Genomic DNA, 15,803 nt, shown 5'->3' with positions numbered 1-15,803 from the left:
CAGAGTGTCTGCTGCTTCTTCAAGAGTTCCCATCACTGCTTCCCCCCTGCTTTCAGTCCTGTGGTGACGGGGTTTATAGGTGCTCCGAAGGAATCAAACTGATTTCCCACAAGCAATTTCTTCTGGCTGCAGGATGAAGTTTCTGTGGGACTTGTTTGTCACCCAATTTCTTGCCCAGGAGGGAAATACGGCCTCAAGCTGCCTAATGCTCTCGTGGGTTGTCCTTTGCCTCATCTCCTTAGCCTGCCTGTAACAGTGCAGCTGTGACCTTGTTCTCAGAGCTCAGGGACAGTTTTGGCTGGGCACAGTCTGCACCCTCAGCACTTTTAGTAGGAAAGGCCCTGCTGCCTGCAGGTGTTGCACGACGAGGTGGCTGTAGGCTGGTTCCCAGAGCTCGCTGGAGGGGACGGCCGGATCTCAGGGAGAATCCCCTAGCACACAGGATCCATAAACTGGAATCGTTTGCACTTCACTTCATAGCTGCTAATTAGGTATAGTGAGATGCTGTCACATGCAGCACGTGTTCTCCGGGCAGCTCTGCTCCCTGGGGCTCTGGCATCCCTGTCCTTGCACGCTCTAAGTCATTTTAGCAGGGTGAGGTTTGTGCTCTCTGGAAGGGGAACTGATTGCGGCAGGTCTTCACGTTTCTCCGTTCGTTTCCCTGTAATAATAGTCCCCTAATTGTCACATCCTGTGTCTAAGGAAACTGATGACAGTTTTGCCTCAGCAGTTTTGGTCTGGTGGAATCAAAGGCAGCCTTTTGACACAGGTAGTACAAACGGGTGTTTCACTCCCAAAGCTCGGGAAGGTTCCTGACCCTTTTTCCCTTGCAATTTGAAAGTGTCAGCTATTGTTCCTTTATTTGCACTGTATCTGGCTTGCTGAGGCCCTTAGAAGCTGAACACTCATGTAGTGCTTTGAAAAGATGAAAGAATGAAATCCCACGTGGGACTTTGTTAGTATTGTATTTCTAGTCCTCTCTCCCTCATCGCTTTGCTTATGGAGTTGAACTGGAAGGGGTTCTTTTGAAGAAATCGGCAATCTCTGCCTTGTTTAAACAGCTGGTATGGTATCTCCTTCAGGTGTCTGTCCAAGGCATCCACCCAGCATCACAAATGTCTTCATCTTCTGTGTATGAGCTTGAAAAGTAGGCATGTCCTAGGCTTGGCTAATTGTGAACTGCAGTGAGTTAGCTCCCTTTGTCCGTGCAGAGACATTATTAGCTCTGTGACTGCTTTGCAGCCTCTGTCTCTAGGCAGCAGGCAGCTCCGGGGTGCTTTGGGGTGATCCTGCTGGAAACCATGCACCATGACTCACCTCTAGCCTGTGCACAGTCTTCTCAAAATACAGAATCCCGTGTCCCTGCCTTTCCATGAAACAGCTCTTACAAATCCCTCTGCTTTGCTTGGCGGGGTGGCTGCTCTGCTGACAGGTTACTGTTAATCATTACTTGATCACCTAAAATTCAGCTGGGATCTTCTTGCAGCCTTTGGACCCTGTTATACACAGTCTTGGAGTAGCATGTTCTGCAGAGTGAGGACATCCAGATGGTCCCTTCCAAGAGGGGGTCATTACTTAGCTAAAATTCTGGCTCAGGATTTTATGGCAAAGGGTTTGGATGTCACAGCTGCACAGTCTACCGTGTACAGACACTTTCATTCATGCAGAATTTCTACTACATACTTGCAAGGAGAAGCACTGAAGCTGGTGCCTGATATAGAATGGAGAAAGGTACCATGTTGCTGATAAAAGATGCCAACCTCCCAGAGAAAAGCTAACAGCTGAGTAGGCTCTCCATCTCCTTGCCTCTGTCTTAGGACTCACTGTCCTGGTATTACCAAATTTCAAGCTGTAAATGCATTGCTCTCAGTTTGCAAAGTCCTTCAGAGTCCTTGTGTAGTTGGTAGTGACGGGGCCAAGGCTTTGTGAGAAAGTGACTGTGTTTCTTCCTGCTGTAGCTGAACTTCAGAGGCGTGACGGTGAAACAGGACCAGCGGTACGTTCATTTTGCATCCGCTAAGCACCTCTTCACCCCCATCGCGATTGGGACTTCCCACCCCCCGACACAGGTGAGCATCCTGGGGCCAAACCCAGCAGCAGGCAGAGGGAACGAGCTAGCACGTTACTGTGTCCAAAGGAGCAGCAGTGTCTGAAGCATTTCCCAGGAAACAGAGTGGTCTCCGCGGGAAAGCACCACATCAAAACTCTGCACTTGGTACTAGGCAGAGCCTGGAAATTGGTGCCAGGAGCTTGTAGGGAAAGTACCGCTCATCATCTCCAGTTCTACAGGATTTGGCATTTACTCTAGCCAGAATGCACGTGAGCTGTGTTGGGCTCTTCCCCTGTTCTCTTGCGTTGTATCTAGGTGAAGGCTTGTCTAGCTGCTCCAGGCACTCTGGAAATGAATGCTAATTAGTTTCTTAGTAAATTAATTCAACTTCCTTAAACACCTATTCAGCAAGAAAAGGTAACTTTGATTCTGTTCTGCCTAATTTACTTGGAAAATGAACAAGTCTGAACTGAATTGAGATCACTTTAACAAGAGGGTTTTAGCATTTCAAGTAATCCACTTTGCAGTGATCCCTTTAGCTAATTTGTATTAATTTCCTCCTAGCCTGAATTCACAGGGTGCCACATGGAGAGGCACTGTAGTCATTAACGTACCTGCGTGGTGATAAACCTTCAGCACAGTCGCCTATTAGTCTCGGGGATAACTCCTGACACTTTGAGGTCTCCTCATGCTTAGGAGACAAGCTGGCTAATTCGTGGTTATCAGAGTCCTCTGGGGAAGTGTTAACTGCTTTAACTTGTGCAGGGTGTAACAAGCAGTGCACTATGATTCCCTTCAGGTTTATGAACTCTATAATGGTGGCTCCATGCCAGTGATGTTTGAGGTTCAGCTGGACAGCATCGTGAGGATCCAGAAGGACAATTTTCAGCATCCTGTGTTCGTCTGCTTAACTCCCAGAGGTGAAATCCCCCCTGGCACAACAGGTCAGATAGAGTGGATCTTCTCACCACTGGAAGCGAGAATGTACTCGGTAAGGCCCTCCTCATGACTGCCAGAAATGGTTTCTTTCTGCTATCCTGTGCCAAAAATTCTTTAGATCTTGTATTGACGGCTCCATTCCTCCAAGAAGCAGAATCTGAGAGCAAAGAAGTGACTGCTCTGGTCAAGAAACAGAGCAGATCATCTCATAAGTCTCTCCTTCCCAAAGGACACATTTCTTTCACAACCAGAGTCATCCCAGCACATATTTTTCAAAGATCTAATAGTGTCCGTGGGGGTATAAAAAGTTCTCTGGAAACAGCCTTTCCAAAGGCTGCTGACCTAGGCTGCAGGAGGCAGGCATGGCCAGAGCTGGAGCACAGCTCCACTAATGGTGGTTGCATGAGAGAAAAAGAAAAGAAAAGAAGAAGAAATAAAACAGAAAAAAAAAACACCCTCCAGGTTTTGTTCTGAAAGGGAGTCCCTGCCCATCTCATACAGAAGTTGCTATTTGCCTGCTTGACTGACCTTCCTGGGTAAGCAGGAAAGGCCAACAGAGAGGTCAAAGCCTAAAAGAGCAAAGAAACACGGAGTTCTCTTCACCCATGAATGTGGTTTACATAGAGGCAGTCCATTAGCAAGTACACTGCCCTCTTGCACATCTCTCCCAAATATGACTCTGGTCTTAATATTTTTATTCTGTCCAAGGCAGGTTGAAGTTCCCATCCACATCCTGGGGGGTGATTCAGCTCTGATCACCTTCCAGGGAGTAGGCTACGATCCGAATACCACAGGAGAGAACGCCACATTCAGCGAAGTCTTGTCTCCTTCTGTCCTTCTGGGTTCTACCAAACTGACTGTGCCTGGGCAGGTAAGGCCAGGTATGGTGATTTGAGCAATATGATCGGCCCAGAAATGAGTGAAAAAGACTGAAATATGCAAGTGGCCCCATCTAGCAGTAGCCTGTATTGCAGAGGAGTCCATTGCAGTGTGATGGGCAAGATATTTCCCTTCCAGCAGGTCACCTAGAGCCTGATTCACCAAAGCTGTTGCTCTGAAAGGTGCCTTCTTTCCAACTTGCTGATTCTGCCGCCATTTGAACGAAAAAGGCTTTAGGCATTGTTCATTTTCTGAAATTTCCATTAAAAATTATCCCCATTGCAGCTACCTTCCTTGTCTGCAGATATAAAACCTTGTCCTTGGCAATTCATTCACGCATTAAGAAAAAGTCCTACTGCTGACGTGCCACGTCTGAGGCTCAGCTGCCTCCGCTTCACGGCCAAAGCCAGACTGAGCGATGCATCGCCTGCACCCAGACTGCAGGAGGGTCGCTGCTTCGGGTGCCTCCTGAGGAATGTGCCTGCCCGACCTGCTGCTGGCTTGTTTGGCCTGGGCAGAGCCGTCCTGCCAGCCTGGATGGTTTGTTGTTAAACTCAGCCGCAGATCCCAGTGCAGTAAGTGCTACACAGCACCGGCGCTGGCGTACACCAGGCAGGTAAGGGGTTCGTTCCGTGTGACGTTAGCGCACCTTCCCCGGAGCCCGGCCACAGCTACGTATGCTCTTTGACTTCCTGCAGGGCGGTTTGCATTGCTGGCAAAAGCAACGAGGTGATTAAAAACCTGTCTCCGAACATTTCGTTAGTTTTTTTGAATTTCATAAGTTTTCATTAGCTTAGAAAATGATCGCTGTAATGAATTTGGTCTGTGCCTGGGGAATGGGACAGGCTAGCAGCATGCTAGTAACGGGGTGAGATAGGGAGCAGTTTCCCAGAACTCACAGCTAGGCTGAGGAGAATTTTGCCCAAGCACAGAGCTCACACTTTTTCCAACTGAAGTGAGGAAAAGGCCTGGACTACGAGTGCTGCAAAGAGAGTCTGGGTGCTGCTGGTCCTCCCCCGCTGCAAACGGGCTGTCCTCTTGCTGCAAAGAGTTATTGCAGCCAGAGTAAACTGAGAGAAACGTGACACTCATTCCAGTTGTTATGGTAAAGGTAACCAGCAAATATTTTTATTTTTTTTTCCTGGACTTTGCTGTACAACCTGAAGATGAACGTGTGGCTGCCCTTCCCCGTATGCCATCTTCCTTCACTGTTGCTCTCCCTGGTTTCGCCCTCTTTCCTGCAGGCGGCCACCTTATCACACCACAAGATTTGCGTCGGAAATATCCCAGACTGCACCAGAGTGTCTCGGCTTGTCTTTCTCAACAACATCTCGGAGAGCAAGGCTGTTGTGTTCACCTGGAAGACGAGCACTGTTAAAGACAGTGGGGTGAGTCGTTCCTTCTTTCTCCTCTATTCTGCACGGGGGAGAGGGGGTGGATCTCCGTTGTGCCACAAAAAGACCTTCCTCTACATTTTCACCCAGACACTGAGAAAACATCCTGGAAACTTGATTTTGTACTAGCTGTTGAAAGGAAAGGGCAGAGGAAAGTGGAGGCAAGGGTAGGATAGGAGGAAAAAAGGCAAGAATTCAGAAAGGGTGTCTGAAGATTTTGGTGAGGATAAGTGAACCTCGGGCTAAAGGATGTGATGAGCCTTAGGACTCCATCTACCAGCAAAGTCTACAGTCATTTCTTGAATACAGCAGCTGCATCTCCTTCATGCCACCTGCCTTTCAGAAGGGCACAGGGAGAGAAATCTCACCATTCTGTATTTCCCGCAAGGAGAGGGCACGCAGCAAGGGCACAGGACAGAGACACAAATCGTCTGTGGATTTTCTTTTCCCCAGGTGTTGCAGATTGCTCCAGAGCTGGGGGTCATGCAGCCTGGAGAGAGCATCCCCTGCTTCATCACGCTGCAGCCTTCAGGGATCCCTTCCTTGTACAGCGTAGATGTGGTGTGTGAGGTGAGACCCGGCAGGAACGTGTGTATTCCCATCCCCTGGGCAGGTCACTGCAGTTCCCAAACGGCTGGCCCCAGCAGTCAGCTGCCTGCTGGCTTCCACCTGAAGGAACCCTTCGTAGCTCCGTAACGCTGGCCAGCGCTTCTCCTTGCTGAGGAAACGGAGCTTCTTCTCTTCTGGTGCTTTGTGTCCCCCTCTGTCTGTGTGGCTCACCAGGTGAGGTGTAATTGTGCAACCTGGGGCTTTGTGAGTTGAACGGAGGTACGAGAAGTCACCGTTTGAACAGAACGGGCTTTCAGTGGGAGTCAGACACTTAAATATCAGTGAAAAGCAAGTCTTGCTTCTGTGAGACTGGTGGGGGCCCAGACTGGCAGCACCGTCCCTCTGGCCAGTACTGGCCAATTTTCAGGTGTCCTTTGGCAGAAGACTGTCTTCTCCGTGTAAGCCGTACAATAGCACTGCTCTCTCCCCTTCCTGCCACTGGAGGACGTGACGGGGAGGAAGGACTAACAGGCAGGAACTTGAGCCAGAGGCTCTGTTGTTTGCAGCTCCTTTCTCGCCCTGCTCCCTCAGTCATGCTTTGCTCCGTAGGTATACAGCCAGGAGTCCCTGCGTCAGTATGAGAGCGACCTGCAGGAGTGGGAAAGGGAGAAGGAACGGCAGGCTGTGGAGTTCACCATCACGGAGAAGGACCTCAGGACTGAGAAGAAGCCGAAGTCACCTGCAGGGGTAAGTGCTGCCAGAATATCGCAGCAGCTCGGAAACAGCAGCCAGGTGTCAACAAGAAACGTTCCTGAAGAAAATCCAGGCGAGAGGACGTAGGGCTCTGATCTACTCAGGTTCTCTCAGCTGGTCTGCGGACAGTGGAAAATGTGATTTTGACTTCTAGCCAGGAATCCTCTTGCATTCTCTTTAATGTTGAGAGAGGGGATGGCAGATGTGGAACTTGAAATTAAAAATCATTTTTTCTAATCACCTTACAAACTCTGAATTTGCTAATGATCATCTGAAATTTGGGAGGGCATGAGAAGCCTTAGGGAAAACAAAGCCAGTGGCTCTGGAAACTACTGGTTGGATTTTTAAACATGGATGAACACTGGAGTGAAGCATGTAACTACCATTAAGAATGGGGCACAGTGAAAACTGGGAGGATGAGATAGATCATTGGGTTTCAGCTAGGGCAAAGCAAAACCAAATCCTCAAGAAATCCTCAAGACTTGTTCTGCTCCTAATCTTTCCCTACACTGTGACTTCTCCATTTATTCTTTTTTTCTTATTTTTTTTTTTAAGAGATCATCAGATTCTGCTGAGACAGAAAATCTCCCTGAGCCCCCAGCTGCGGTCAGGAAATACAAGGTAAGTCAGGCCTGTCTCACCCCCAGTGGAATCAAACTGACTGCTTTAGAAAAGAGGCAGATGCTGGATCTCACAGCGTGGGAGCCTGGGCAGAGAGCACGGCAGGGTTTGTAGCTTCAAGGCTTTGGGACACAGACTGTTTGGAGGAGCCAGAAGAATCAGACTGTCTGGCTGTGTCCCGTGGGCAGTAACTTTCCATCTGGGGTGAACGGGAAGGGAAACTGGAAGCATGCAGCCATGACCGGAGAAAAGTGGAAAGATTTCAAATGAGCAGAAAAGGTGCATATGGGCAGGGGGGTTGGTTTCACACTGGGGGTGGAAGGGCTGGAGCGCAACAGCCCTGAGGGCCCTGGGGAGATACCCAAAGCCCTGCTGGTGCTCGGGGCTGGTGCTCTGGGCAGCAAGGAGGGGGCAGGCATGGTTCCCAGCGTGGCTCTTTGTGCCTGATCGGGCTACTGCAGTGCCAAGGCCGTTCGGGTGCTGTCTCCTGAACAGCATCTGGTGGCTTCTGGGCTTTCCAGTCCTCACGCCAGCGCTCACACATACCCCAGCCTACCTGTGGCTAGAGGAGCAACTGAGGGCCTGCCATTTTTCTCTCCAACAGACGCTGCCCCCTATTAAAAACCACCCTGTGCCCAATCTCCCTGCTGGACACTTGGAGAGGAGGCTGTTGCTGGACAAAGAAGCCAGCGGGGTGTGGGTCAAACCAGAGCCTCCCAAGCCCATCCTTTTACACCTCGCTGTGACAGCCAGGTCCCACTCTACTGAGGACTTCTTCAGGAACTTCCCCTCGGAGTTCCCCAAGTACTTCTTGCCCCGGTAAGAGATCTGTCCTTTTGGCTTGGCATCTTCATCTGAGCCAGGGCTGCCCCTGACCTGATACCCACTGAAGCTGGAGCTCTGCTCTAGTGCCTCAGTATCGGCAGGAGGGGCTTTGCTTTCCCTGATATTAGCTGACGTGGTCTATTTCTCTCCCTCTCTTGAGAGAATAGCCTGGTGTGGTCCAGGTCCCGATACTTATGCACCCCAGTATCAAGGCCCTGATATTATGGGACAAAGCCCAGGCTTAAATCATTGTCAGAGGTGCCATGCATGGGAAGGGCAGGAGTATTTAACATGTACACCTTGGAAACCACTGGGCTTGGGAAAGCCTCTATGGGATGCTGCAGCCACTTGTTGACACTAACGTGAGCCAGGAGCCGCTCTTTGGGGTGCTGGGAGGAGAGGCAGCCCATCAGGAGATAGTCAGAGCTTAGTCCTCCTCTTCTGCGAGTGTCCTTGCTGCTATCGCGTGTAGCAGCTCTCACGCCTCCCCCAGCACCCTGCACAGCTCCCTGCTTGCCTGCAGTGCTGCTGTTCAGCCAGGAGGCTGCAGGGCTGCAGGAGCTCAGTTCAGCAGCAGAACCACTGATGGAACAAATCCCTCTTTCCCAGCCCCTTCAGCCACCTACTGCTGGAGACCAAGCCTGTGGATGGGAGTAAGGTCAGCGACAGGATGGAGATGGACCCCAAATGGCTATCTCTGGCCGCTGCCTCCAAGCAGGAGCTGCAGATAGTGACTGACATGCTCACAGGCGTCCTCAGGTGCGTGTCCCTTCACACTCACCCGGTTCGGAGCCCCTGTCCTCCAGGTGTGTGCGTGTAGCACGGGCAGCCACCTGCTAATCCCACGGGATCCGTGCATTGACGCTGCTCCAAAATAAGGGACGCAGCTTGCCTAAAGCTGCCCTGGGGTCTACGAGCTCGGGAGTCCTGGTGTGACAGCCAAAGGCAGGGTCTTGCTCCCCAGCTCTCTGCGCAGTGGTCAGTGTCACTGTCCTGAACCACGGTGCTCTGCCTGCTGTGGTCTTGCCTTGCCAACAGGCAGCACCCTGCAAATAGGCAGCATTGGGGTTTTCCTATTCTGTTTGTAAGATGCAGATGTCTAAAGAAAAAATACTGGGGAAGCAACGGTAGTTTCTTTAGCTCAAGCCATTGATATCAGCCACGGTTTTCCCTCTGACTTGTTCTTACTTGTAATGATCCCCTGGGGTCACTCAGATAACTGATTTTCTGGGACTCATCCCTTATTTTCTTCCTCCCAGTGGCCTCTTGGAGAACACCCAGTTCCAAGACGCAGTGAAGAGAAGTTTGAATGAACCCATCCCATATTTCTCCCAGTTCCGTTGTAAAGAATCAGTAGAGACACAGGACGGGGGACAGTGCACCACGGTCCCATCCAGGGGCTCTGCTTCCCCAGATCTTTACACTGAGGAGAATGGAGAGAGAGAAGAAATGAAGCAAGAATCTTCCCCCAACAAGGAATTTCTGGAGTCCTGGGAGAGGCTGAGTGAGGTTTTTCAACACGAGCAGTTGAGGGAGCAGAAGGAGTTGCTGAGCAGGTGAGGAAGAACTCACACAGAAAAGATTTAAATTGCACTGCCTGGCCAGAAACCCATTTCTCCATCTTCCCTGTAGCCTTCCTGGCGTGTTCTGTGTGCTCTGTGGGGAAGCCCACGCTAGCCCACCCTCCCACCCCCCTCCCCAAGTGCAGTCTATGAAGAGCGCAGGCTTGCTGCGTCCTGGCGCTGAGCACCGGGCAGCACCAGGATGCTGATGCTGCGTGACGTCTGCTTTACACCTGGATGCTCCTGGCTACGTTGGACGTCAGAAGGCAGTGTGTGCTTACCTCGCCTTTCATTTTTACTGCAGTGTTTCATCACATCATATTTACTGTGGCTACACCCTGGCACACTGCTACAGGCCACGAGCACATCCACGAATGCTAGCTACAACACAGCTTGGAGGGAAAAAAGCAGTAAAACTGCTGTTATCCTGCTCTGACCAAGGTCAGGGCTGAGTGCCAGCTGGTGGCAGTTCTGGGAGAAGGGTCAGCACCCGATTGCTCAAGGCTTTGGTTCATTGGCCTCAGCATGCAGGAAGCAGCGTGCGCTCTTCTGCTGTGCCTCGGGGGAGCCACAGCAAGCAGCCTTCCTTATCGGCTTCCTGATAACCATCCTCTGCCTGTACTCTTGTCCCTCCAGGCATCCAGCCTGTGGGACCCTGGCGGAGCTGGTGCTGGAGAACACTCTGCAGAACATCCTGATCGAAGCCAGCCGTGGGGAGGTGGTGCTGACAGCCCGGCCCAGGGTCATCGCTCTGCCCCCCAGCCCTTTCCGAAGGTAGCAGAGCGTATCTGTTCTGTGCTGGGGGCCAGGAACTGGCCTTAATGTGTCAGGTTGAGGCACAGCCCGTGTCAGGCTGGGGAGCCCGGCGCAAGGAGGCTTTCTTGGGAGTGTGCTCAAGGAGCAGGCAGCACATCCTCTGGCAGCAGGAAGGGGGCAAAGCTGCCCCGGTCCGGGATGGGGTGGGATCTGGTTGGGTTGAGGGAGTGAACACATGTGGGGAAGCAGATTTGGGACTGAGGGCAAAGAATGAGGATTTGTCCCGGCCTGGGGATAAGTACAGGGAGAGGGCATCAAGGGAGGGTTGTTGAATGGAGGTGTCATCTCCAGAGTTGCAGAAGTCTTGTCCAGATGGAGGGTGGATGTTCCCTGTGGTCCCTCAGGGAGGGATGGCTGTCTGGGGGGAGGCAGCAGCAGCCTGCACTCTCCCCACTCCAAAGGCAATCTCTTTTCCTTCAGAATCACCAATCCAACGCCCCAAAGCTCAAGAACGTAGCTGTGACACAACGCGCTGCTTGAGCTCTGCAAGCACACCTAGTGCCTGCACCCTTCATCCCACCCCTGTGAAGTCCAGAGCAACTCTGACCCTCCCACACCACGACTTGAACTCGGCCTGCTGGCCACCTCCAAGGACATATGTCCTGCCTGCGTCCTCAGCTCCAGCTTGAATCCTCCAGCGGCTCCACAGCAGAGTTCACGAGGTCTCTTCTTCCCGTGGCTGGCCACACCATCAGAGAAGGACCTCGCTGCGCGGTGGGAGCACGCGGACGGCCCCTGTGACTGCTCCCGGTGCCCTCGGTCTGTGCCAGCTGGGAGAGGAGTGGAGCCTGCTTTGGAATATCGTTGAGGAAGGACTAACAGCTGGGCACCGAGGTGCTGAGCCCCCGCTGCCCCCCAGCAGGGAGCAGGAGCTGAATCCTCCTCCCCTCCTTGCTCCCGTGGCTGCTCTGCGGGTCCCATATGCAGCAGCCCAGCCCGTGCGTGCAGCTTCTGGCAGGCTTGGCAGCCCAATAAAAGGAGACTGGCCTCTGGGGACACGGATACTGATGCGTAATATAACGCGGTCGGTGCCTCCGGGCTCGGTAGCGCCCTGGACCAGCTCCCCCCCTTTTAAAACTGCAAGGTCTCACTTGGGGAAGGAGCGGGGTTTGTCACAGCCGGGAGGTGGCAGTGTGAGTTCTGGGAAAGCCCCGGTGCCAGCCCCGAGCTGAGGGCTCTGCCCGCTGCTCCCCGCGGAGGCTGCAGGCTGCGGGCTGCCCGCGCCGGGCACCGGGGGCGGCCCTGGGGCATCTCCCCCCTTCCGCAGCCCCGGCGGGCTCTGCTGCGCCCAGGCGCCCTGCTGGCGTCCCTCTCCGAGCCCTGCCTGCCCTGCCTTCCCAGGGCCACGTCTGCGCCTTCTCCCCTTGCAGCCCGCAGGAAAACCACGCGCCGCGGGGCTGCTTTTGCCCTGCTTGGCAGAGGGCAGGCGCCTGCTGCGCCCGGGGGTGCCGCTGCTCTCGCAGAGCTCTGCTCGGCGCAGGAGCCCTGCGTGCGGAGCCCGTTCCTGAGCCCCAGGGCTGAGCTGTTCCTCTTGCTGCAGATACAGCAGAGGCACCGCCAGCTCCCGAGCTCAGCCCCGGGGGGCTCCACGTGGCTCCTGGATCCTTCTCACCAGGCGTGCCGTAGACCCTTTCCTCCCTTCCCAGCACGCTGGGTGCCGGATCTCCCACGGCGGCTTTTCTGCTTCCCTCTGGGCCCCGGCTGGTGCCGAGCAGGGGCTGGGTGCCACCTCCCTCCTCCCCAGCTCAAGGCAGCAGCAGCCCAGCCTGGCTGTTCGGTCCACTTGGGGTGAATCTGCCTGGTCCCGGCTCCTCGCTAGGATTTTCTTAGCACAGATCCCGTGACTGGCATCCCAAAACGGGTAACGTGGGCAGGGGCAGGAGCCTCGCCATCCTCCCAAAGCGGGTGGCATCCAGCAGGAGCCCAGGGGCGGCCTGGAGCGGTGGAAACGAGGCGAATGAGTTTGCCCATCCTCAGGCTGGCTGCATGATGATGCCCTCCTGTCTGCACTGTTCCCTCCTCTGCCTCGCAGGACAGATGGGTTGATGTGGGGAACACTGTGTGTTCCCCCCCACCCTTTTCCTTGTTCTCCCGTGCTGAATACGACCTGGACAAAAGAGAGGCAGCGCTGCACTTGGCAGCTGGAGCAGTACGAGGGCCCTGAGACAGTGTCTTTGGCATCGGGTGAGTCAGGGAACGAGAGGCCTGGGAGCTACCTACGGAGCTGTGAGAGAAAGCTCTCCCCCCTCAGCCCTTTGCAGCCGCTGTGAGGTGGTCGTGTGCCGCCTCTGCTCTAGGTCTCGTCTGGTTCCTGTCGACCAGAACCACCCGGCGTGCACCCGTCACACACTTTTCTCCTTTCCTCCTCACCCTATTTACGAACACGCTGGGAACAGCCCCCTTTCTGGGGTTGGGAAAGTCCTCTTTCTTCTCCTCAAGCCGAGAACAGCCCCCCCGGACGATTTCGGAAGACACACGCGTGTGTGCGCACAGCCTCGTGTGCTCGGGCTGGCTGGGCAGAGCTCACCCAAGGGCCACAAATCCCTCCAGTGCTCCCCTGCTGCTGCCTCGGCGCTGGGCCACGAAGCGGCGTGAGGCTCCTTGTGGCGGGGATGCTGGGGCTGGTGCCTGCAGAAGGAGGGTGGCTGGGGGCGAGCCTGGCGAGCAGCGGGCTCCCCTCCTCCTGCGCTGGTTATCGGCAGCCTCAGTCAGCAGGCAGTTAATGCAACGCACAAGGGGCCTTTTCTTCTCGGCTGTCGGTCCTGGCTCCTAGGGAGGGGTGGGGTGGCCTTGGGGCAGGTGGGCAGCAGAAGCTATCCAGAATCCCGTTAAAACATTTAACACCTGCTGAATCGTGCCATTGTCTGGGAGATAAAGGGAAGGGAACAAAGCTGCTCTTGGTCTTCCCTGCCAGGGTGTCTGCAGGGCTCCGCTTGTCCCACTGCAGGGGGAAGCCTGAATCCTCCACCCCCACCCGGTGTGACCCCGTCTCCACCTGGGAACGGGGACAGTGCCGGGGGACAGCCCCCCGGGCCCCGGCTGGCTTCAGCCCCTTCTCCCCCCATACTGAGCGTTAGGTAGGACTGCTCCTGCCCCGAGCAGCCTGCAGCATCTGCACGGCCAGGGCGACGTCTGGAGAGCAAAGCGGTGACGGTGAGCTTCCCCGGCCCCTTGGCAGAGCTGGGCAGAGCCCCCTCACCTCTGCTCTGCCGTGCCCGAGGTGCCGGGCTCGGCTGGCTCAGCCGTGGTGCTTTGGTAGCTGGGAGCGGTGGCTTTTTCGGGTCAGGATGCTGCAGGCGGCCTCTGACGGAGCCAAGAGGTGCTCTGACGTGAGCCAGCCGTTCCTCGTGGGGCAGCACAAACCCGTGGCTGGTGTGAGAGGAGGCTGAGCCTGCCCGCACCGGGGCCAGCCCCGCTGGGTACGTGCGCAGGGGCTCAGTCCCTGGTGCTGCCAGGGAAGAGCACACGGAGGCAGTTTCTTTCACTGGCAAAGCTCCTGGAAAAAAGGGTAAGGGTGGCCAATGCCAGCACCCCCCAGCTCCTTGCTGTGCCTGGGCTGGGTGGGCAGCCTGCAGGACCCCCCCCCCCCCCAGAGACAGCAGCAGGCAGGAGGGACGGAGCCCGCCTCTCAAAATCCCGACTCTGCCAGGGACGAGCCTCCAAGGAAGGAGAGCTGGGTGGCAGTGGCTGATAAGGATCCGCCACTATCCACTTACACTTGGGAATCCATTTACTGCCACCTGCGAGCACGCTCTCGGTCCGGAAGGGGTGACAGCGGCAGGGTCTAATGCGCTCCCGGGAGCCAGGATACCTGCAGGTGTCTGCCGCGGGGGTTAAAGCAGTGTGACGCCCTTCCCCACCCGCAAACGCTCCCATCTACACAAACAAACACACCAGTGCACTCGCACAAAGGAGCTTCTCCTGCCACCGCAGTCCCGCTTCATGCTCTGTTATCCAGGGAGCTGCGGGTGCCAGAGGCACCCGGAGAGATGTCCCGGCTCCTGCCGACGACTGGCAGGGCTGAGGAGTATTCATAGCTTATTTCTGGCCCCCACGGGCTCTGCACGCTCCCCAGAAAGCCAGCATGGGGTCTCAGCCCACGTTTCCCTGCCTGGTGGCTGCGCGGGCTGGAGCAGCTCGGGGCTGAGGTGACCCCGAGGCGAGGCGCACGGAGCGAGACGCGTCCTGTTCGCACCGCTGCGCCGGGCGAGCTGGCTGCCGGCCGATGGGGCTGCGCCGGGAACGCTCCCCGAGAGCGAGCGGAGGCGTTCCATCGAGCTCTGCCCTGCCGCCCAAACCAGGGGGCCGGGGGCTCCCGGGAGCCAAGCGAGCATCGCCCTGGTGTGCCCGAGGTGCCTTCGGCACGAGGAAGGGGCCTGGGGTGGGCACCAGGGGAGTCCTCGCCGTCAGCCAGGCTGCAGGGGGGAGGCGGCGGCTTTGCTTTCCTGCCCCAGGACCTCGCTGCTCCCTCACCTTTTGGCAGCCCAAAGTGCAGCAAAGAGCAGCTCCCAGGCGGGGCACCCCGCACCTGCCTCCCCCGGCCCCCCTGCTCCGCCGGCCTGCTCTCCCCTCACCCCTGGCTGCAAAGTGAGCCGGGCAGGTGGGTGGAAAAGTGACAGCTGGTGTTGTTCCAGTGCAGGTTAATGAATGTCTCCTCCTCTCCCCCCCCCCCCCCCACACCTCCTCCTCCTCCCCACCGCCCGCCCCAGCACCCAGGCTCCTGGCTCCTATCAGCCCATCAGGCTCCCATTAACAAAGGCAGCCCTGGAGAGTTTGCATAGAGACCTGCTCTGCCTCTAATCTAGGTGGGCTAATCGCCTCCCTTGCCCAGCCTGCCTTCCCTGGGTCAATATTTGCTCTGAGCAAACACAGAGCCGTGACAGGTGTGCTGGGGAGAAGGCTCGCGGCGGGCAGCCCAGCCCTCTCGCCTGTCTCTGCTCAGCCACATCTCTCCGGCCCCCCGACCGCCGGCCAGCCAGCGCTATTTTTATCAGGGCTATAAAAGCCCCATCCAGCCGGCGTCACCCTCATTTTCTGCTCGTGAGCCGGAGGGGGAAGGCGAAGCCGCTCACCTGCGAGCTGCCAGCGTGTCACCGGAGCCAGGTGAGGTGCTGCAGCCCGGCACGCCTGGGCCGGGGTCCTGCCCGCCTGGCTGGGAGCAGGGAGCTGGGCACGGGGGTCCCGCTGGGGACACCCCGGGGGCAAGCTCCGGGAGCCCAGAGGAACCCCCCGGCGGGAAGGGGACGGGCTCAGGGGATGCCGTCCCGGCTGTCCCCTTCCCTTAACTTGCCTCTTCTCTCTCACCTGTATTTTCCATTCCGTTCTGTTCCCCTCCTCCATTTACTTTCCTCTATTCTTTCTTCCTTCTTTCCGTCTTTTTTTTTTTTTTTTTTTTCCACGGTCCCTCCCCACCCC

At 55.7% G+C, this 15,803-nt stretch overlaps 1 protein-coding gene across 3 annotated transcripts in view; it reads left to right on the top strand.

The window, feature by feature from the left end:
- Positions 1–11,382, top strand: part of CFAP65 (cilia and flagella associated protein 65) — a 32,228-nt gene extending 20,846 nt beyond the window's left edge. For all 3 annotated transcript variants that reach the window (XM_066999345.1, XM_066999346.1, XM_048079688.2), the window contains 12 exons: positions 1,959–2,069; positions 2,850–3,041; positions 3,702–3,860; positions 5,113–5,256; positions 5,716–5,832; positions 6,421–6,558; positions 7,120–7,185; positions 7,790–8,004; positions 8,620–8,769; positions 9,270–9,566; positions 10,209–10,346; positions 10,809–11,382. In XM_066999345.1, coding sequence (XP_066855446.1) covers positions 1,959–2,069; positions 2,850–3,041; positions 3,702–3,860; positions 5,113–5,256; positions 5,716–5,832; positions 6,421–6,558; positions 7,120–7,185; positions 7,790–8,004; positions 8,620–8,769; positions 9,270–9,566; positions 10,209–10,346; positions 10,809–10,845 — 1,764 coding nt within the window. In that variant the 3' untranslated portion in view covers positions 10,846–11,382. The remainder of the gene's footprint in view (positions 1–1,958; positions 2,070–2,849; positions 3,042–3,701; positions 3,861–5,112; positions 5,257–5,715; positions 5,833–6,420; positions 6,559–7,119; positions 7,186–7,789; positions 8,005–8,619; positions 8,770–9,269; positions 9,567–10,208; positions 10,347–10,808) is intronic.
- The last annotated feature ends 4,421 nt before the right edge of the window (positions 11,383–15,803 follow it).

Source organism: Anser cygnoides, chromosome 6 (genome assembly GCF_040182565.1).
Source record: "Anser cygnoides isolate HZ-2024a breed goose chromosome 6, Taihu_goose_T2T_genome, whole genome shotgun sequence".
NCBI lineage: Eukaryota > Metazoa > Chordata > Aves > Anseriformes > Anatidae > Anser > Anser cygnoides.
The sequence above is the reverse complement of the archived record's forward strand: the minus strand, read 5'-3'. Positions and strand labels throughout refer to the sequence as shown.